This window comes from Conger conger, chromosome 1 (assembly GCF_963514075.1).
Source record: "Conger conger chromosome 1, fConCon1.1, whole genome shotgun sequence".
Classification (NCBI taxonomy): domain Eukaryota; kingdom Metazoa; phylum Chordata; class Actinopteri; order Anguilliformes; family Congridae; genus Conger; species Conger conger.
In genome coordinates, this window is record NC_083760.1 from 30,119,309 (window position 1) to 30,141,247 (window position 21,939).

A 21,939-nucleotide genomic window follows, 5' to 3' on the forward strand; every position below is an offset into this window, starting at 1 on the left:
ATACGCTATGGACAACAGAAAACCATAGTGTAGTCCATAGAGCGGCAGTGTACCGAGTATACCGGTCGCAAATTCTGCGCTGTGATCCCGTCTGTTACCCTCCTTCTTTTCTGTCATCTGAATGAAATGAAAAATATGCGAGGACTGTCTAACTTCCTTTTGGGGAAAAAAGAGAGAAAAATATGACCGGGACTCATTTCCAGTACTCTCCTATCTCTGTCTCGCACATGCCCGTAAAACCAAAAATGGCTTTCTTCACAGACTATGGCGTTCTTCACACACTTATCTTGGGTCATTCTGTGAAAAATCTAAATCAGGTGTGGGGGGTGACCACAAACTTTGTCCAAATGTTATTTATATATTCAATAGAGAACATACAAGAGCTTTGCTGGATTTGTCATTCTACAGAATGGGGGGAAGCCACCCAAGAAGCCACTGGTGAGTGGGAATTAGGTTTTGTGTCAATTTTGGAGCATCACAGTTTTGGCATTAAAGCAGGGAAAAAGTGCACACAATTTTCTGTTTCATAATAAAGCCCAGAAAAAAGTTATGGTGATTCAAAAATTGTGGCATATTTTCTATATTTGATGGCTTACGACATCAGTAGAACAGGGTGTATGACTTCCAAACTTCAAAGACTAGTAGACATCTTGGCTAAGAACAGTTAAGTTACATAATGCCAAATTTGGGTCTGGCCAGAAAACGTCCAAAGTGTTAGATATTCAACAAAGCGGGTGGTTAGGTAGAAAGTTTCTAATCAAAATGAAACTTTATGTTCTTCAAAAGATACAATTGCGCTCCAAAAAAAACTGTACTCCCAGCGACTAATACAATTCCCCAAAGCGGATGTTGACGTTTACTGTATGAATGAATGCTCTTAAAAAGACTTCTGGTCACATCAACCCAAGTGGTGTTTTTGCTTATTCAACCTTGATGTGAATTTTATAAAGATTAAAATAAATATAAAACCAAGCAGTGACATATTGTTTGGTTTGTGGATTATCTTTCTCAATAAAAGTGACAAAAAATGGCTAAAATTACTGCTTAAGCCATTCACTGTGTCAATTTTTGTAATAAATGGATATTGACCATATGATGATGCCAATGAAGTTTGGAATGGGGAGCGCTCAAACTAAAAACAAATATGCCACTCAAGACTTATGTGATGTAATTAATGCTGGTAGCCAATACATTTGTGCTTCTTCATGGATATTCCAGATGTTTTTGAGTCTCACAGCAAAAGCAATAAGTCAATCTCAACAAATATTTTAGTCTTATATATCACTAATATCACTTTTTTGCTAAATAAGACAAAAATATTGCCAATGAGGTAAGACTAATTACGAGAAAATTTTATAAAAGAACAGTAATTTAAAACAAGCTAATATTTTGTACTTGAGAAAAAGTAAGAGTTTCATTACAAGAGTAAAACACTTGTCAAGACAGACTTGTTTTTCAGGGATTAGACAGGTCTAATATTCATTGCATTCCTCAGAAGCTACTGCAATGCCTTGGTTCAAAAATTGTCGTCCCAAATCAAGGCGTCGAGCGGGAAGATAGCACCAATAAGCTACTGGTTTTTGGCGCGCAAGTTATACGTTTCTCAGGAGATGCTCTATCCCCAAGAACTCAAAGAAAGATGAGACGATCTACACTGCAGTAATTTCCCAGGGCTACTCTCTAACCCCAGGCTGTAGCAAAGTAATGAATTGTACCGCAATGTAACTCTGCTCTGCCCAGAATTCAGTGGTTCCGACTCACTGGCCGTGAGTGCAGGGATTGGCAACTTCTGCTCCTCCTTACTTTATTAGCCCAATCATGCGATCAGACATTTGAGCTACATTTCTTAATGAGCTCGTGAACGACAGCTGCAGCCTGCTGATGTCCCTATATGACACCATTTCCTGTGTCATAATCTATGAGCGAACTGACATTAGCGTATGCTGGAGATTAGCCAATTAATCCAAGGTTCAGTAATTGTTGTGGAAAAATCTGCACACTCCAGCCCTCTGGAAAATAATTATTCCACCCGTTTTATTGCGTAAATTATTAACCACACCAGAGAATGTTCCAAATTTGAATGGCCACTTCCAACTGCATTCCAGCCTACGTGAGAGTGTGATTGGCTAAAACAGTGGTCCTCACTCCTGGTCTCGGAGAGCCGTAGGGTGTGCTGGTTCACCTTAATATCAGCAACCAATTTAGGTGGGTTAACTGTGTAATGAACTGCTTTAATTGATCAATTAAGTGCTGAGTAACAACAAAAGCCAACAAACACTGTGGCTCTTGAGGACCCTGGGCTAAAAGTAGTGACAATCCATTGATTTCTTAGAAAAGCGCATCCCTGAAGTTGGGCAAAGTTATGTTACAGTGGAGTGAGAAGTTCTATGAGCTTCATAAGGACACATGAGCAGAGGACATGCTAGAGAGAGCAGGTCCTCTCAGCGGTCATGTGCCGTGTAACTGCTCATACAAACAGAATTATTAATGAAGCACAAATAAATTGAGCACAAACTCTATTACAAATGGACAGAGCAAGCTGGCAAGCTTAGCTTAGCTTCTGTCTCCTCTTTTATTTGTTTTCCCTTCCTGAATCCATCGCTCTTTAGCATAACTAAAGTGAAGGGACAGGCTGACAAGCGTAACCCAATCAGCCCCTGTAATTCTGAGCGACAGAGCGCATCGTGGGTAGCAGCTCTTATGAGGGTGCACAGCAGCAATTGTCATGCAACAGATAAAACAGCCCATGGCCTAAGTCTAGCGCCCCTGCTGGTGTGGAGGCGTAATGGTGCGGAGCGGTGAGCACAGAGAGAGCGGTGCGTGCACTAACTGGCCCGCCCCCAGGCTCCGCCCACGTAGTCTGCCCCCCAGGCTCCGCCCTCCCCTCTACACACTGAACGTGGGGGCGGGGCCACCACTAACCTGTGTGATGCCAGTGCACGAGTGAGGCATTGGCACCGATTCTCTTCTCTGTCTTTGTTCCTGAAGCGGTAAAGAAATGGGGCTTTTTTTTCCTGGTTTTCCACTGGTCCCATGCAACAAAACTGCTCAAAAAAGTTTATGTTTTTGGGTTTCTTTTTTTTTTTTCTTTTGAAGGGGGAGTGGGTCACTGACTCCAGGTCAAGTGAATAAGGAGCCATTAAACAGTCTGGTTCCCCCCACTACCTCTGACCCCCCTCCTTCAAAACATAAACCACAACACTGAGCAAGTGTGGCCATGTTAGTTCACATGCAGGGGCAGTGGGTCAGTTAGTGATGGCATTGATAGAAGGCCTTTATGTCACTACTTCTGAATGAGAAAAGTGAAAGCAGCATCGATAACTTCACTAACACAACAAACACAAGCATTACAAGTGACTTCAGCGTACATGTGCCAGTGTGTCGCCATGGGTGAATCCGTTCAGCCATGAGATGAATGAATCGCGGTCTTGTGAAATGCTCACATTACAGCTGACGTCAGCACACAACAGAAGCGAATGTGCCTGCTCTCATAGCTGGTGGGCGGGCGGTTTTCCCGTAATCCACACAATGACCTCAGTGTCGGTCTCACCGATTCCTCAGTCCAACTGTTTGCATGGAGTAGCATGCTGAAACTCGCTGATTTTGATGGGATCATGGTAGGATTTGAGTATCAGAAACAGGCTCATTATTATCATAGATGAATATGACTGACAGGGTATGGTGGACGGGAGATTGATCGGGAAATCATGGTCATTGTAAAAAAGAAAAGAAAAAAAGAAAAAAAGGATTTTCAGTGGAGTGGCATTAGTATGGCAGTGTAAACAGCAGTTATTTAGTATACGTGTCAGTTGTGAGGGACTGTCAGTAGTGAGGGACTGCCTATAGTAGTAGCTTAAGTGTGAATAGTATACGTTTGCACCTGTGCATAGCAGTGGTGTGGGGCAATGATGTGGAAGTGCGAGTTAGCTAATTTATACTTTAGCCAAATAAACTTACTTTAGTATAAGGCTAATTTATACTTTTTCACACAACACATTTGACAAGTCACTCAACGAAAATGGCGTATTTTCAAATGAAAAAATTGTTGCTCAACGGCTTCCTCAGTTTACACCAGTAAACAAACGGTCAGGAGTTTGGTGTCTTGCTATCACAGAGACAACAGAAGCCTCCCTATAGGCATTCGCCAAAACACATGCCAAACGCAAAACTGCCAAACCACATGCCCCACCTTCATTTCTGTAGAGTGACATGCTTCAAAAGTGTTCTGTGTAAGTATAAAGTATAAATTAGCCTAAGAGCGTCAGAGGTGTGGAACTGTCTGTTGCTCAGGATTACTAGCGCTACTGATGCAGCGAGCATTAGTGATACAAGTGTCAGCGTTTACCTTCTATTGGTGTTGGACAGTGAGAGGTATAGTGTGCGAGTTTGGAAATGGGATAGCGGGCAGTTTTAGAGCAGGGGGTAGCTACATGTGTTCGCATGCCGTTTTTTTCTCTTTTTTTGGGAAGGGGTGGGGTGGACTGGCTCACCTCTGTAGTTGATGATCTCAGTGCCCAGGACAGGGGTCATCTCCAGAACGGTGATGAAGGCCTTGTCCATGGAGGTCAGGGGAAAGGGAGACATGCGGTGCCTCCGTGCCACCTTGGTGATGTCCACCGCGCTGTGACCTGGAGGGGGGAGGGGGCCCCGGGAGAGGTGATGTGAGCTCAGAGCAACAGCCCGATACACCAAAACACCACCCAGCCCCTCATTATCACATTACAGCTATTTAGCCGACGCTTTTATCTAAAGCAATGTACAGTTGCACCGTTTATTACTCAGTACTCAGTACAGTGAGTGCCAGTCATCAGTAGTCAGTATGTGTGGTGGGCCTGCGGCACAGTACTGGACCGTTAATAAGACACTTTGACGGCCCTAAACTAATGAATAATAAATTTAAAAATAAACTAGAAATATGTGTCTATGTGTATCTTGGGATGAATTTTGGATATGAGAAAAGCTCTTTGTAAATAAAATGTGTTATTATTATTATTATTATTATTATTATTATTATTATCATCATCATCATCATCATCATCTAAAAAAGAAACAAACGTTTAACAGCAGAGCCAGAAACTAATTTGGCAAGATCAGGGAGGTTCCTCTAAACCCACACTAGTTGGTATCTCATGGTCTCTAGTGCATTCCTTTATGTTTAAGCAGAAGAGCTCAAAATGCACACAAGCTGCTTCTCTGGGACCAGACATGCATTAACACCAACAGAGTTTAAAACACTTATAATTAATTAATCTTGTACCACGGAAACGCTAACGTAAACGAAACAAAGCTGAAGTCCCGCAAATGTTATCGTATTCCCCAAAACGGCTCTGTCGACATTTATTAAGACAACAGAAAAATGAACCCGCTATGCTTCCTGACGACGCGCACGTGCGCGAATGTCTGTACAGCTCGAAAAATAAATCAAAGATGCAGTGCCGTATGTATGCATACTCGGGGCGTACGTGCCCGCCGCATATAGACATACGTTCATATTTTATAGAACGCGACTTAAAAGCCCGAGGCATCTCTTTCGTTCCTTCTTTTGCCGTCTTTCGCCTTTACGCTCTCTTTCTCTCTGTCACAAACGCGCTGTGAAGTGCATTCCCTCTCATTAGAGATGAATCCCGGCGCACGAAACAGTAGGGGAGGGGGGGGGGGGGGGATCGTGCTCATTAGACCAGCTCAGAGTGCGTCAGGCGCCCCGTACTCACTGGGTCTCAAGATGTTCTCTTTGCTGCTGCACCGCGACTGCACCTACGCGTGAAGATAGAAAGAAGGAGTGAGAGAAGAGAGAGAGAAAGAAAGAAAAGACAGAGAGAGAGAGCAAGAGAGATGGATGATATGAGACCACGATTACTACATCTACTCTCTAAGAATTAAGAGGTGTTTTCCTCTCACTGGCATCAGAGATGAGGGACTTCCTCTAAACGTTAAAGTAACAGGAACAAAAGGTTGAGATAAACGTTTGTAACTCTAAAGTCATACATTTTCTCGGTCTAAAGTTCTTGCTATTGTTATCATTATTACTATTGCTATTTTTCGACAATGCTACTTGTGAATGTATTGCTTGGTAATACTGGCCCTAGCGGTCTATAGTGGCGTAAGGTCTCCTACATATCAGTGCTAATGGACAAGGGCGCACTGCAGCAAAAAGTCATATCACCACAGCACTTTATTTCCATGTTGCAATTTATGACATGGGGGCTGTGGCGAAGGGATTTAAACCATATTTCTCCAACTAGATTAAGGAGGAAGATACTGTTTTTCTGCACCCTGCTGAGCTGGAGGACACACCGCACTCAGCCAAGAGACTGCTGCCAGACCCGGGCGAGTCCCAATATTCTGAGAATGCACCCTCCTTTGATGAGTGGAGGAAAGGAGGATCTTTTTGGAGTATTGGGACCCCACTGTCCCACTGCTTCTCCTCAGCAGCTCCTCCCAAATGTACCCCCTCATCTCCATTCCCTCACCCTTGCATTCATTCAGCCCTACCTGTCTGATACACACCGACATTTTGAACCTTCTGTTATTATGTCGGAGACCTCTAGACATTACAAGGGCTTACATACGTATTTCGGTAATATACATTACTACTGGTACTACTACCCTAAATAATAATAATAATAATAATAATAATAATAATAATAGCAGCAAGAACAATAATCATAATAATGGCAACAACAATAATTATACAAACAATTATCAACAGTCATTATTACATGAATGGTAATTTTCAAAAATGACGTTTCCTTAGGCCAAGGACATTAGTGAGAGAAGTCATTTTTACACAGTAATCACAGAACAGATGGTTTGGGTGCTGGGCCAGGGCATTTCTCTCAAACACCAAAAACCCCAATCCCCCCCCCATCCCACTGAGCATTAGGGTAGTAGAGTGGGGGTGGGGGACCACATCCACTCTGTCAGTTTCAGGTGTTTCTGTGGAAATAAAATCCTAATTTCCGTTACAATAACATTTTAAAAGGGCAGTTCACGAAAAAATGACTGACATGAAAGTAGTACTATCTATTTGAATCATTGGCACAAACTTGAGCAGGAGTAGATATGCCTCCCCCACTCTATACAGGAACATCAGGTGGTATAACTGAACCAACTGTCCTACTACAAGACTGGTGTGACCCCACCCACAACATCACCGAGGTGACCTCTGAGAACACCACGCCCCTGGCCTAGGGAAGTGGGTGATACATGGGAGAGAGAGGGAGAGAAAGAGAGAGAGAGACCAGCATGAGCATTAAAACACTCTATATACAGTATGTCCAAAAAGGAAAACAAAATAATAAACTCAAAGGCCACCGCAGGCACAAAAACCAATCAAAGAGTGAGGGGATGGGAAGAGGGCGGGGCTCTGGAGGGTGAGGCGGGGTGATGTGGGGGAGATGTGGCACGGCATGGCCTGATAGTGCAGGAGGAAGCACAGACCACAAAATAACCGCATCTAGATGGAGAAAACACTACCAAATACAACAGAACTGAAGAGAAGATAAAAAGAAAAGAAACGGTTAACCAAAAAAAGCCACAACACAACTGAACACATCCACAGAGTTCCACCACAAACTACACAGCGAGTTAAAAAGGAGAGAATGTTAGAGGACAGATATCGCTACGGAAAAAAAGAGTGGGCGGGCGAGCGAGTGACTGAGAGAGAGAAAGACAGAGAGAGAGAGTAAGCAAGGAGGTTGGACTCCTGACGCAAAGCATAGCTTGCGAATGGAAGCGGTTCCTTTCGTTGGGAATAGTTACTCGCGAGTCGAAGGTCCTATTCGTCCTGCGATCATCTTTAAGCCCCTCCAACCTATAGTGGAGCTATTGGCGTGGACAGAAACAAAAGGTTTTTAACAGACAGAGAAGAAGGCGAAAAAAGCTTGGAAACAAAAAAAGGAGGTCAGTTTTACCAGAAGATCATTCTCAGCAAGACAAAATGGAAAAAAAGATAAAGAAAACAGTGTACACAACTGAGGCAAACCAAAAAGGTGCATAAAAACAGGAAGTGAGCCTCGCCGGCCATTTTGTTTTTTTTGCAGAACATTTAAAGTTTCACACTGATGAGCAAGTTGCTGAGGAGGACACAGAATAGAGAGAAGGAGGGAAGAGGAGGAAGAGGGAGGAGGAAAAGTAGGGAGAGGCTATGAGAATATGGAGGGAGGGTATTTAGCGCAGTGCAGCGTTTATATGCAATAAGCATTAAAGCAGAAATGCATGACAGTCACAGTATGACATGAAAAGCAGTTTTGGATCATCTATCACTTAATGAGCTCAGCAGAACTGTTGCTGTATATCTTGCTGAGACTGCTTGACATTATTGGGGGGGGGGGGGGAATGAATAAACAAGCCTTTCAGGAATGTTTGAGATTCACTCCAAATTTGCGACAGACTACAAAGCCCACTGTAATTGCAACTCAAATAAATTGGATGGATGGGTTTATTTTTCTCTCTCTTTATCGCTCAGAACTAGCTGATAAGTAGGTGGCTGTCCTGATGTGTGGAAATGAGACGCAGTACTGTTAAATGTCCACTAGGGAGCACAGTGGAAAACTAAAATAATTTAAGCATGAAACTAGGCTTTTAATACAAATATCCAGAAGCAACAAAAAAAAACTATTAAAAAAGTGAGAGTAAGAGTCACAGAAAGAGAGAAAGAGGGAAATAAGGAAGCTTACCACAGAAAAGGTGAAGGAAAAACAGACAGTACCCACCTCTTTTAACATTAAATGTCTCTTCTCCGCCCTCCTATTTCCTACCCCCTCCCTAAACCCTAAGAACAGCAACTAATACAGATCTCGCCGACCCTGATCTCAAAGTTTCCGCCCTCTGCTGCAAAACAGAGCAGGTTTAGAGTAGCGATAGGATAAAGAGGCTTCACAAATCTGACAGCACAGGCTGGCTCCACCCATTTACTGGATTATGAGAATACATCTCGAGTTTAGAGAATCTAGGTGGAGCTTAATACCAATTCAGTATCTGAACAAAGCATTTGGCACTCTCGACTGGAACCAAAGAAAATTTTTACCATCATGATTTTTCCATAGACAAGAAACTGATCACGAAGAACGAACATGATAACTGCTTATAATGTTTTGTTGTTTTTTAAACATATATTTAAATTGAATGCTATTGCTATTTAATCGTAGAGGGAAAACAAAATGGATGGGAATTATTGGGGAAAAACTTTCAGGTGTATCACATCCAAATTTTAAAGAACAATACAATACCTGTTATCTATAAAACGTGTGAGTTCTCAACTTGAATGAAAACAAATAGCGCTTGGATATGTATTAAATTGGTCAATGCAGACTCTTTCATTAATGGAACCAGCAAATAGGAGTAACATGGTGGTTGGCCACACTTTCTAGATTTTTATATGCAATTTGCACAAAAGTGCATTGAAGAAACATGATGAAAGCATTAAATACGTCCATTCTTTTGTTTTGGAGAAGTACGATTTTTTAATTTATCATCCTATTTTCCGCCGGTTGAGAAGGTTCTCCTTGTATGCGCCACACAAGGATAACCACTCCCCTTATCCCTCCCATATAACTTGTGACCCATAGTTTGTGCCATTGGCCTCCAGGAAGACAATGAAAATATTTGACTAACCTTAGATTCACTTAAATTAGAGTACCTATTAGACTATTTCTGGTTATATTCATTTAGCTAGCTAGATAGTTTGCTTTCATATGGTGACATTATAGTTGTGCTTTTATCTTAACTTGGCTAGCTAGCAAAAAATATCATTGGATATTTCAGCGTCCTTACCTTAGCTATAGTTGATATACTAAGTTAGCTAGCTAGTGAAAATTCAGTCTCCCAAGATGAGAGTATTATGGAGGTAGCTATACTAACAAACAACAATGTATGGAAAGTGGGAGCACGGTCTGTCAATCACACCTAATTGAGCAGGCCCAGACAGTTTGGGTTAACTTTTATAGTGGGAAATGTAGGCTTAGAAAAATACATTTAAATTACTGAATAATAAAAAGAATATGCACATGTTTTGTTGTTGCCGAAAGACAACTGGCAAGTGTCACATTCAACAACCATGTTACTCCTTTAAGGGCACAGTATGAAAGTTTTTTTTCCCCCACAAATTTCAATATTTTCTACATGGTTGCATCATGCTATTAACAGTCACAGTTAAGTCACAGTTTACCAGTAACCATGTAAATCAGGGAAATTAGTGTGAATAATTTTAGTGTTTCAGCCTATTTGTTCTCATGGAAAAATTCAATGCATTTATTTCTATGAGAACAAAAACGTCACAATCCCTGGACAAGTCTTCAAGGCAGAATGGTGGATACAGTGCAGTCCATAAGTATTTGGACAGTGGTACAATTTCTTCTCATTTGGCTCTCTACTCCAGCACATTGGATTTGCAGTCAAGTATTTGGACAGTGGTACAATTTCTGTTCTTTTGGCTCTGTACTCCAGAACATTGGATTGGAAATGAAACAATGAATATGAGGTTAAAGTGCAGACTGTCACCTTTAATTTGAGGGTATTCACATCCATATTGGGTGATCCATGTAGAAACTACATGTCTATTTATACAATCCCTTATTTTAGAAGTAATTGGACAGTTGGCTTCTCAGCTGCTTCTGATTAGTCGGGGTATTCAAGCACTACCTTTGTACGGGTATAAGAAAGTATTCAGTATCTAGTCTTGATTTTTACCTTTGATAGCCTTTGGAATTATTGGTGTTTGTCAGCATGAGTACCAGAGTTGTGCCATTGACAATCAAGGAAGCCATTATGAGGAAGTAAGAAAACAGAAGGTTTTGAAACATCATAAAGAAAAAAGAGAGCACTGCTGTAATTGTAATTGTAAAGGGACTGGTAGGCCAAGAAAAATTGATGACCGAAGAATTCTCACCATAATAAGAAAAAAACCCACAAACATCAGTCCGTCCGATCAGAAAGGAGGCAGGCATAAATGTGTAAGTGACTGCTGTCTGCAGAAGACTTCACAAACAGATCTGCAGAGGCTTCACTGCAAGATGCAAACCACTAGTTAGCTGCAAAAACAGGATGGCCAGGTTACAGTTTGCCAAGCAGTACCTAGAAGAGCCCACAGAGTACTGGACAGTATCTGCTCAGGTTCTGCCTCCAAACTCATTGGATGTTGCTTCATACCACAGCAAGGTAATGATCCCAAACAATCACCATACAAGGATGTTCGAAACGGTTTGCCTATTTCTGGTCTGTCTATTTCTGACATTTTTTTTTTCTCATCCTCATAATGGCTTCTTTGACTTTTATTTGCAATAAATCTGGTGCTCATGTTGACAGATGCCGATGAGAGACTCCAAAGGCAATTAAAAGCCTGAAAACTTTCTTATACATGTACTAAAGAAGTGACTGAATGCACCTTACTAATCAGAAACAGCTGAGAAGCCAACTTCACATTTACCTAAAATGGACTACGTATAAAAAGATATGGATGTAAATACCCTCAAATTTAAGGTGGAGTACCAAATAACAGAAATTCTACCACTGTCCAAATACTTATGGACTGCACTGTATAACTATAAGGCTACAGCAAAATTGGAATTGGAAAATCTTGCTTTCAGAGTATAAGGTGTGTCAGAAAGAGGAAAAATGACAAATTAAAGTTCTAGAATCCAGTCACGTTGCAATGTACCAATACACATTTGGTACCCAAATGCATTTTGGAACCCAAAACCAAAGGCATTTTTCTTTATCCCCAATTTGGAAAGCCTGATCTTAGTTGTAAGCCAGTACCCATTATTGCAGCACGCACTGCCAGTTCAAGAAGCCTCACACTTAGCATAAGTGTCCACCGCAACACATTTAGCTCGCCATCTGCTGCCTTTCACTGGCTGAGCTGCCAAAGTCATGGCACCGGAGCACCGCCCGGCTGAGAAATCTGGTGCGGGCAAACCACAGGCGCCCGGTCAACCGGGGGTTATGGCAAATCGAGCACAGCTAAACTGTGACTCCGTGCCACGGTTGATAATGACACGGTCAGGACTGCGGTCCGGATCCTGGGATACATCGCCACATGTGCTAACTGGATGCCGAGCAGAGAGCAGTATTATTACATAGTATAAACACGTAGAAGGAAAGGGGCACGTTATATTCCCTTCTGGAAAACTCTTTCAGATCCTTTGGTGATGTATAAATATTACATGCACATTAAAGATGTTACAGTATGTTTAACTGGGGAAATAGGACTGATGGATCAATAATCAACAGCAAAAGAAAATAATGACGGTACACTTGCTGCTGTAGGCAGATGGATGGGTTGCCAATACACCGAGAATGGCGAAGAGCTACGTGATGACCGGAGCATGAACTTTTGTTCAAGTTCTACACCACTCCATCTAGGTCTGTCTCCTCCCTCCACTGTTGTTCTCCTGTCTCTCTGACTTCTCCGACCCTGTGCAGTGGGCTCGCTGAGTGTGCATAGGAGGATGAAAAAATGTACCAGAGAGGGAAAAGGCTACGTGCTAAAGAGGTGATTATTTGGCCCTGTGCCTCACTCTCTCGCTCTCCCTTTCTCTCTCTCTCACAAACACGCATACAAACACACACAGACACGCACAGGCACAGACATGCACGCAAACACCCACACACACCATAAGTAGCATCAGAGCTGGAAAGTCCAGGGGTCAGAAAGTCCTGCCATGAGTTCGTTCCAACCAACCATGACTTGAGAAATTAGGTCTACCGACTGGCTGAAGAATTGTGCTACTTAGCAAGTCCAGGTGGAGGGGACCAAAATACTGGGGAGGACTTACTTCCTGAACCTGGAATTTCCATCTCTGAGAGGCCCAATCCTTAAATATACAGGGGGCCCCTGAACTACATCCCCTCACAACTTGGCAAGCTGAGCTGGACTTGATAGAAGCAGAGAGAGACACAGATTGTACTACAGCAGAAGTGTGTGAGTGTCAGTGCGACAGTGACAGATCAGTGTAGGCGAGCACACCATCCTTTTTTCCTCACCACCCTGCTTATGAAACTGGGGGTTGTTGCAGCTTCACTCCTTTTCTCAAAAGCCAATAGTCTTACAACCAAAAATATTTCACTAAATAAAAATAGAAAAAAAAAAAACACAAATTAAACAAAATTACATTTAAATTATGGGGGTACTCGAGGAGTATTTGTTCAGGGTGAAGTCTCTGTTGCTTCTAAAAGGCTATGTGTGGCCTGACAACTCATTCACGACACGTACATTGCTCTGTAATGGTGTGCAATGCACCATGGCAAATGCAGGAGTGTCTATGCGAGAAACCACAAGAGAAGTTTAAGTAAATATCAAGCAGCCTGGTCTGTCCTATTAAGTTCAACACCTCTATTCAGTCTGAAATTTCCCACTGTGATTGACTCATAAAGGGGGAGGGAGTACTCGTAAAGGACTGGCCTGTTGCTTTCTACTTTCAGTGTACCGCAGGGTCCTGGGAAAGCTTGCATGCTTGTAGTTGACTAGGAAGGTTAACTGTTTACCTGGTCCAAGGTAGAGTACCTTGACTTGAGTGTGATGACCTCATCCAGGTGAGCCCTGAACTCTCTCCGTGAGGCCTGGAGGAAGCCACAGGATAATCACTCACCTGATTACATCACTTCTTCTCTCACTCGCCACGCCCCCCCCCCCACACTCGCCTTCAACACAGCCAAATACGTCACACGCACTCACACAAACCTGAAGAGATACACGCTTATCTCTACACATCAGGTACTCGCTCTGCTCTCCCGCACACATGTACACATACACATAGCAGTCTGCAATACACAGGGCTGCAATAAGTACGAGAGAGACTGATCGGATAGATGAGCAAACCACAGCAGACCCACTGTGAGATAATGGACGTGTGGGGGGAAATAAAACCAAAAATATTTAAAGAATCAAAATGAGAAAACGATAGCAGCACGCATGTTGTCTAAAACAGCCAATCAGAGGATGTGGTGGAAGATGCAGCAGTTGTGGAATAAGAGAGACAAATGGAAGAACAGAGACCTTCACCCCGCTCCCCTGGGGGGCTGGAACTACATTTCCCATCAGTCTCAGCAACTTCACTGAGCCTGGATGCCGGTGCAAACGCACTGTTGGTAAATTGAATGCTTCTATTGACTCTTTATCAATGTTCAACTTCACTGAAAGTGGAATGAGACATTGCAAACTTGTCATGTCAAACTGTCAAAGAGGATTACATTACAAGCAGGGACTAGTGGAATAAAAAAAAAAATAAAAAAAAAAGTTTTACATTTTTTTTAAAGAAGAGATCTGATTAAAAAAATAACACTTGAGGCTTGCAGACACGTAAAATGGAGAAAAACTCTGACCCGGAGCGTGTTGGAATGTTGATTGATAATTTTTTTGAGAGTTAAAAGGAGAACTCAGATAAAAAGATAAAATAAAATAGTGTTTCCCCCCCCCCCAGAAAAGCATTACTACTGAACTTCTAAAAATGAGCAATCATATGAAATAGGATACTTTGTTTTAAAATTGATGAAAATACATATTATCAGAAGTTTTACAGGTGTCTAAGAGGATAGAGTATTTAACTAATTTGACCCAGGTCTTAAGACAAACTAAAACTACACAAAATAACTACACATGAAAACAGTAATTCAAAGACGGATGGCGTCAGTCAGATCCCTTGACAACTAGTTTGCTGACTGAAATGGCAGATTCATGGCAGAACATACAAAACGTGGCACTTCATCGAATGCATCATCGACTACAGTGCCCAAAAATACATTTCCCCTTAGGCTTAGTGCCACCCAGGGCCAAAGATAATAAGGAGCTTTCTACAAATAACCACAGTGCTTTCAATTGTACTGTATCTCAGAAAACCAAAAGAAGACTAAATCGTGTCAATGGGACGTAATTAGACCGAATGTCGACTAAAAAATGACACCAGGAATCAGGATTCAGTGCAAGAAATGTAACCAATAACTACAATGTTAAATCATACAATTAACAGGGAGATTTAAAGTAAGGCATGCCCTTGCTCAACCTAGGCATCAAGTAATTTGGATAATTTAATGGAGATAAACATATGCATTTGTTTACTTTCACTGAACAAATTAACTGCGGCAACTGTAAGGCAAATCAATACTAATCATTATGAGTAACACATATGAATAATTATTAAATGTATAAATCAATAAATCTGTTATAAACATACAAATTGATCCATAGCATGAAATGATCCATTGAATGAAAAACACAGAAAACACAGAAAAGGATTGACCAAAACCTCAAGACCTACAGTGTAGTCGAGTATTTGGACAGTGGTACAAATTCTGTTCTTTTGGCTCTGTACTCCAGAATATTGGATTGGAAATTAAACAATGAATAATGAAGTGCAGGCTGTCACCTTCAATTTGAGGATATTTACATTCATATCAGGTAATCCGTGAAGGAATTGCATCCCTTTTTATACATAGCACTCCCATTTTAGGGGACCAAAAGTAATTGGACAGTTTGCTTCTGAGCTATTTCTGATTAGTCGGGTGTATTCAATGGCTTAGTGCAGGTTGAGTACCTTTGGGTAATCAAATTCATTCTGCTGCTGCTATCAACAGTTACATTATCAATGAGCCAGCACCTGTGGCAGCCGTACATGCCCAAACTATAACACCCCACCCCTTTTGGGTCTTGGGCAGACTCAACACTTTGTTCTTGCAACCACTCTGATACAATTCAATCTTGGTGTCTACAAAGGAATGCCATTCCTACATGGACCACCTGGATATGGATATAAATACCCTAAAATTAAAGGTGACAGTCTTTTGTTGTTTCATTTCAAATCCAAAAGAGTCAAAATAACAGAAGTTGTACCACTATCTAAATAAATATGGACTGCACTGTATTTCGGGAGAGATCTGAACATGTTGCTGACTTGAAGGTGAACACCAGCTGAAGAATGTGTAGTTCTCCAGGACCAAGCCAAAGGAGCCACCGCCCTACCTCAAAAAGGTGGGCGGATGGGGCCTCACTGTAAACAAAATGGAGGGTTTCAACCATTATTTATTAGGGTCCATATTTCTCAACTGTGCAGCTGGATATTATCCTCTGAATTTTTTAGAGTACTTGAGTCGGATGCATTCGATGATATGACAACGTTGTCCTGGAGGCTGAAGATTCCACCACAGCAAAACGAGTTTCAGGCTTCCTGCAGCCATGCATGCAATTACTTCACATTTGTTCTTTATAAAATAATTTTTCCACATTTCTCCCCCGCAAATGCGCAATTCCAAATTAAAACTGCAAGCCTGCCCTTGGTGGGCGTCCACCAAAACATGTGCGGCCAAATGACTCTCTTCCTTTCTGCAGTGTGGTCAGCTGAGATTGAACATCTCCTAGTTGACCAGAGGAGTCGCTAGTGAGCAACGAGGCACCGCCTCCTTCCTGGGGAATACTACAGCCAATCACCAGTCACCAGCAATATTCCTAGGACACTTCAACGGGTGGCACTTCAACGGTCTCTGAAAAATGACCTCACTGCTACCTCCACTCCAGGGCTTTTCGAAGCTGCCATGCTTGACGAGAATTCTGGCCTTAACTGACCGAAACCTTCAGGGAGGTTGTGATTAGGTATGAAAGTATAACAAAATGGAGACAATTCACCGGAAAACCTGCCCAGACTTTTATAAATATGACTGAATATAAATAACTCTGTATTAGAATTTTATATGAATTATAGATATGTGAATATCATATTGCTCCCTCAAGCGTCGGCGCATAGCAAGCCTTCCTGGGAGGGGGGTCGTGGGGGGAGGGGGGTGGGCGGGAGGAAGGAGCGAGGGACGGAGCGTGGGGAACGGGGGGGAGGTCACCATGACGCTGTCGCTGTGATGTTGAAGGCGATGGAGTAAAACACATGCGAAGAATACCTCGGAAACACTATAGGTGGATGAGCAGGAGGGGAGCCGCGCCTGGGTGCAGTGAGAGAAGGGGGGGAAAAGAGAAGAAGGGTTAACCACAAGACAGCGCCCTCTATTCCTCGGAGGACCACAGTGAATTCTCGCACAGCTAACAACAGAGACGCGTTTAGGGGGCGGTTGGCACACTGAAGACCAGGGAAGGAGGGAGGAGGGGAGGGGGGGTGGGGTGGGGTGTTTGGGCAGGGCTTTTCTCGCGCTAATTTGAGCCGGTGACTAATTTTATTTGCGTTACAGTCGTGTTTATTTTCACACCTCCCACCGTCTAACTCGCTGGTTTCGCTCTCTAACCGGTCACGGTTTGCTCAGTGGGGGCGTTGCTCATCTCAGTTCCCCCTCCGGACAGGGGAAGACTGGGGAGACGCGCGTCATGTGCACCCCTCCGAGACGCGCACCGCGCCGAAATGCGCAGCCGCGCGCCCCTCACCGCCGGGGCCGGGCACAGGCCGTAAATAAACGCTGAATTCGCCGCAGAGCGAGTGATGGTTCTGGAATGAGAGGCTGGGATGCGGGGCGAATGACGAATGACAGCGATGCTGAGATGGCGTGTGGGAGCACCCCCGCGCATCCCCCATCCCCAAACACACACACACGTGTGTACGTGCAAACGTGCGCCTAAACACGTGCATGAACACACACACACACACACACACACACACACACCAGTGCGCAAACGGGTGCATGAACACACGCTCAAACACACCATACAGACGCACGCACATGTGCACTTACCCCATCCCCCAACACACACACACACACATGCATTTAAACACACACACATACACACACGCGAACAACAGCGTGCAAACGGGTGCAAGAACACACACTCGCCATCTCCCATAGATGCACACACGCGCCCATAGGCCCCACATCATCCCTGTCCTCACTTCTCTGCATTTGCTGCCATTTCAGTGTCTTTTAGAAGTGATTTAAAAGGTCCTTTTATTAGCATTTAAGGCACTTAATGGCTTAGCACCTTAAAACATTAATAACTGTAAGACCGTGTATCAGCTTCGGTGAGCACTCCACTCTGCAAACAGCACCCTGTTAAATATTCCTACTGTTCCACAGTACTTAAATGCAAAGGAGGAGCTGCTTTCTGTTACCATGCAGCATAATTACGGATCTCCCTACCACAGTACAAAAATGGCCGCCAATCCTGGACCAGTTTTAAATTTCCATTTAAAACTTTCCTTTTTACTATGGATTTTTACCTAACAATTGATTACTGCATTCATTATAATTTAATAACATTTTTTATTAGCTATATTGGTAACACTTTACAATAAGCTTACATGAATTGGCAGGCACTAATGTAGTTGTTAACTATCTAACTACTGAAAAGTTAAGCTGTTCAGCTTTGTTTATGTATTTGTACATTATTAATACATACATGCTAACAACATCAGGAGTTCATGCTAATTCATATTGAAATGAGAAAACCAGTTAACGTATCTGTTAATGCTCAACTAATACTAATGAAAAGTAAATTTCATGCTTAATGCATTTGGAAATCAATAATTCATTTTAACAACATTACTTAATGCCAATTCATGTGACCTTATTGTAAAGTGTTACCATCATATTTTGTCTTTAGTCAATACATTTTTATGTTATTCCATATTCATATTCATCTCACATTTTTATTGTCCTTATATCACTGGCAGCAGGTACTAGCAGGTCGTCGTTTCTCATCCCTTATTTTTTTACGACACTGTTAGTTAGATTGCTCCATTTGGTTTATTCCTATGTTCCGTCAAGTGTACAAATGGTGCTTTACAAATCAAGTTATTACTATTACTATTATAATGCACAAGCATGCACACTCCCCAACACCTCACACTTGTGTGTACACACACACACATACACACACACACACACACACACACACACACACACACACACAACACCTCTATGCTTCCAGGCAGGCAAACCTTCGCACCCTCCCTTTAAACAGCGGAGTTCCCCCTGTTCTCCCCTGAGTGGGCTGTTCTTTGTTCACACCTCTCAGACTGAATTTATTTACTGCGGCAAGCTTCTCTCCGAACAAAAGCTCCACCGTCTCTCCTCCTCCTTTAACTCATTCGCCCTTTATTTCACCGCCAAAAGCCCACCCAGATGGTTAAACCTGGGGGGGGAGGGGATCCTCTCGCCCCTCTAGCCTCTTTATCGACGGCCATCTTACCCCCTCGAAAGTGCTGCCATTGCACGCGTCCAAAATCAATACACGCCCCCCCTCCCGATGCCTAATCTCGAGTGACGGCAGTAGACCCCGCCCTTCTTGACCACTGTATACCCTGCGTGGCTCCGAATCGACTCTGTCAGTGCTACAACAAGAGGTCTCCAACCCTGGAGCTGCAACCCTGGGTCTCCTGATTTCACACAAAAAAATCAGCCACCGGTTCAGATCAATGAAACCTGGTCTACTGGAGGTGAGGCTACTGTGCAGTCGACTGCACTAATTACATTACATTATTGGCATTTGGCAGACGCTCTTATCCAGAGCGACGTACAGTTGATTAGACTAAGCAGGAGACAATCCTCCCCTGGAGCAATGCAGGGTTAAGGGCCTTGCTCAAGGGCCCAACGGCTGTGCGGATCTGTGGTTAGACCAGGATTAGAACCACTGACCTCGCGTGTCCCAGTCATTTACCTTAACCACTACGCTACAGGCCGCCCTAATTGATCATTTAACCCTTTGAGGTACAAGACCACAAAATGTGATTACAATGTTCTCAGCTGGACATTGAAATGCTTATTTAACAATCACCACTGATGTGCGTTCAACATATTAAAACTTTTTTCTGTTCGCCACAAATGTTAACTAACCTTAGGTAACAGTTGGAAAAGGTAGTATGTGTAGTAGCAAAAATGGCTGCCGCTAGGGTTCATGCCAAGAGAACAAAAGTCGACAATTATGTGCCATTCATAAGGCACTTTAATCAATGCAATATCTGCTCTTAACCTTTTAAAATAAATTCCAGGTAAGCAGCTAATCAGCTAGCTAGCATTGTTAGATCTAAGTTCCATTTGTATTAAAAAGGTGTTGGTGGCCAACTAAATGGTATGCTCATTTAAAATCGTTCGACAACGAAATGTTCGCCGCAAGCATAGTTTGCCGCGAACGTTCGCCGCTTTGAAAACACATCAAATAATTCATAGCAGTGGAATTTTAGAACGCTGACTCACAATTTTGAGAAAACTTTCCACAAAACCCATCTTCAACGGGTTAAGTGACGACACAAAAAACCAGCAGATCCTGTGGCTACCCAGAACCAGGGCTGGAGACCCCAGTGAGCGAGACTCCCTGCCGACTTTCTTTAAGTTCTTCCTCGGATCTGCTAGGGCCCTTTGTCGGTAGCGGGCTGTCCATTTTCAAAAATGTCCTCCCCGTGTCAGGGCTCCCACACATATACTGCTCGACAAGCTCTTTCAGGCTCCTATCCCCCTCACTCACCAACCAAGAGAAACTGTGTAGCAGGCTATCGCAGTCCAGGAGCATAACCATGCCTCAAACACCCCCCCCCGCTTTTCCCCCCAAAAGAAACCTTCCTGCCCACCGTACCTTTCTTCCTTCCTTCTCGTTCCACATTTCCTACCCCCGCAGTCACTATTTTTCTCCCTCTCTCTCAGTCTTTACTAGAGGGTCCAGTGAGGGTTCACCAAGCCCAGGAGCTATGGTGGTGAATCCTGAAGTCTTCTTCGTCGTCCATACCTTTTCATCTCCGATCTACAATGTATTCTATCGCATTGTGAACACCTGCTCAATAAACATCCTTGTTTGCGTTTAGTTGATGGTGCGGTCCTCAGCTCGTGAAGCACTACCGGCCTTCAGTAACACATTATAAATGCTGCCTCAGTATATCTGAAAGCGAATTCTACCAGCCATTTCAACCTCAATCCAAACCTAGGGCATTTTGAGTAGAATACAGATTCCAATCCAGAACAAGCTTCTGAGGTCACGAAAAACGTGAGCTTGACGCAGTGATTTTCAAGATGATTGCTGACATCTTTCAACAACAAAAAAACTTCCACTTTAAAGTAACTCAAATTCTGTAGTCAAAATGCTGCTATTTTCAATGACACCTGAAGCCCCTTATTTTATTATTATCATTTTTGAAAAAGTAACAAAAATGGACTGTCAATGACTGATTGAGGCCTCCTCAGAAGTAGTTCACGTTCCTCTTTTCCGAAAAAATCTTTCCTTCACATCAGCATTACTCATCGAAATGACAGCTGCGGAATCGTTCCGCTTTCAAACGCCGATGTACTTCCCTGCAGAACCTGAAGACGGCAAAAAAATAAAAAATAGCGGAGAGGGGGGTGAGGGGTGGGAGGGAGTGAAGATATACATGAGATATCTACAGATAAAGGATTAATGGAGAGCCACGGGAGATGAGAAGAGAAATACATTGGAGATATCTACATGTAAAGCCAGGAAGCAAGAGGTGCACGCACAGGAGATACCCACAGATAGAGAGCGAGACACACACACAGGACATGAGATACCAGTAAGGAGACACCTACAGATACAGGTTGTGAAGGAGAAATGGACGGGAGATGTGCAGAGAAACAGGGCAGGAAAGACAGAGAAAAATGGGTCAGACAGACGGACTGACATGGGTTGGAAAGGAGAAACACGCTGGGGATATCTACAGATGCTAGCCAGGGAGTACAGTGACAGTGAACAGTCAAGCACCTGCGGGCAGCCAGTAGCTTGACTGGGACCTGGACAATTGGTGGTTCAAGCTTCAATGTAGCCACAATAAGATGTTGGGTCCTTGAGCAAGGCCTTTAACCCCACATTTCTCCAGGGAGGAGTGGCCCTAGTCACTTTGGATAAAAAGCGCCAGCTAAATAACTGCAATGCTATGAGTCCAGACACATGAAGATGTATACACAGCTATATCAAACACAAAGCATGTATGGGTACATCAATTCATCTTTGATGGAGGAATAGCTTTATCTGTAGATAAAGTGCAATGGAAGGGGTGTAGCCTTTTCGGCATT

The 21,939-nt window shown here is 43.1% G+C and overlaps 1 protein-coding gene across 12 annotated transcripts in view; it reads right to left on the minus strand.

Annotated features, from left to right (window-relative positions):
- LOC133126959 (gephyrin) overlaps positions 1-21,939 on the minus strand; it is a 119,395-nt gene that overhangs the window by 18,326 nt on the left and 79,130 nt on the right. For 4 of the 12 annotated variants that reach the window (XM_061239535.1, XM_061239525.1, XM_061239550.1 and 1 more), the window contains 5 exons: positions 16,882-16,923; positions 13,486-13,560; positions 7,762-7,824; positions 5,712-5,754; positions 4,491-4,628 (listed from right to left, as the gene is read on the minus strand). In XM_061239535.1, the coding sequence (XP_061095519.1) occupies positions 4,491-4,628; positions 5,712-5,754; positions 7,762-7,824; positions 13,486-13,560; positions 16,882-16,923 (361 nt within the window). Of the gene's footprint in view, positions 1-2,922; positions 2,983-4,490; positions 4,629-5,711; positions 5,755-7,761; positions 7,825-13,485; positions 13,561-16,881; positions 16,924-21,939 lie in introns of all 12 variants that reach the window. The other 8 variants (XM_061239575.1, XM_061239568.1, XM_061239589.1 and 5 more) reach the window with 3 other exon arrangements.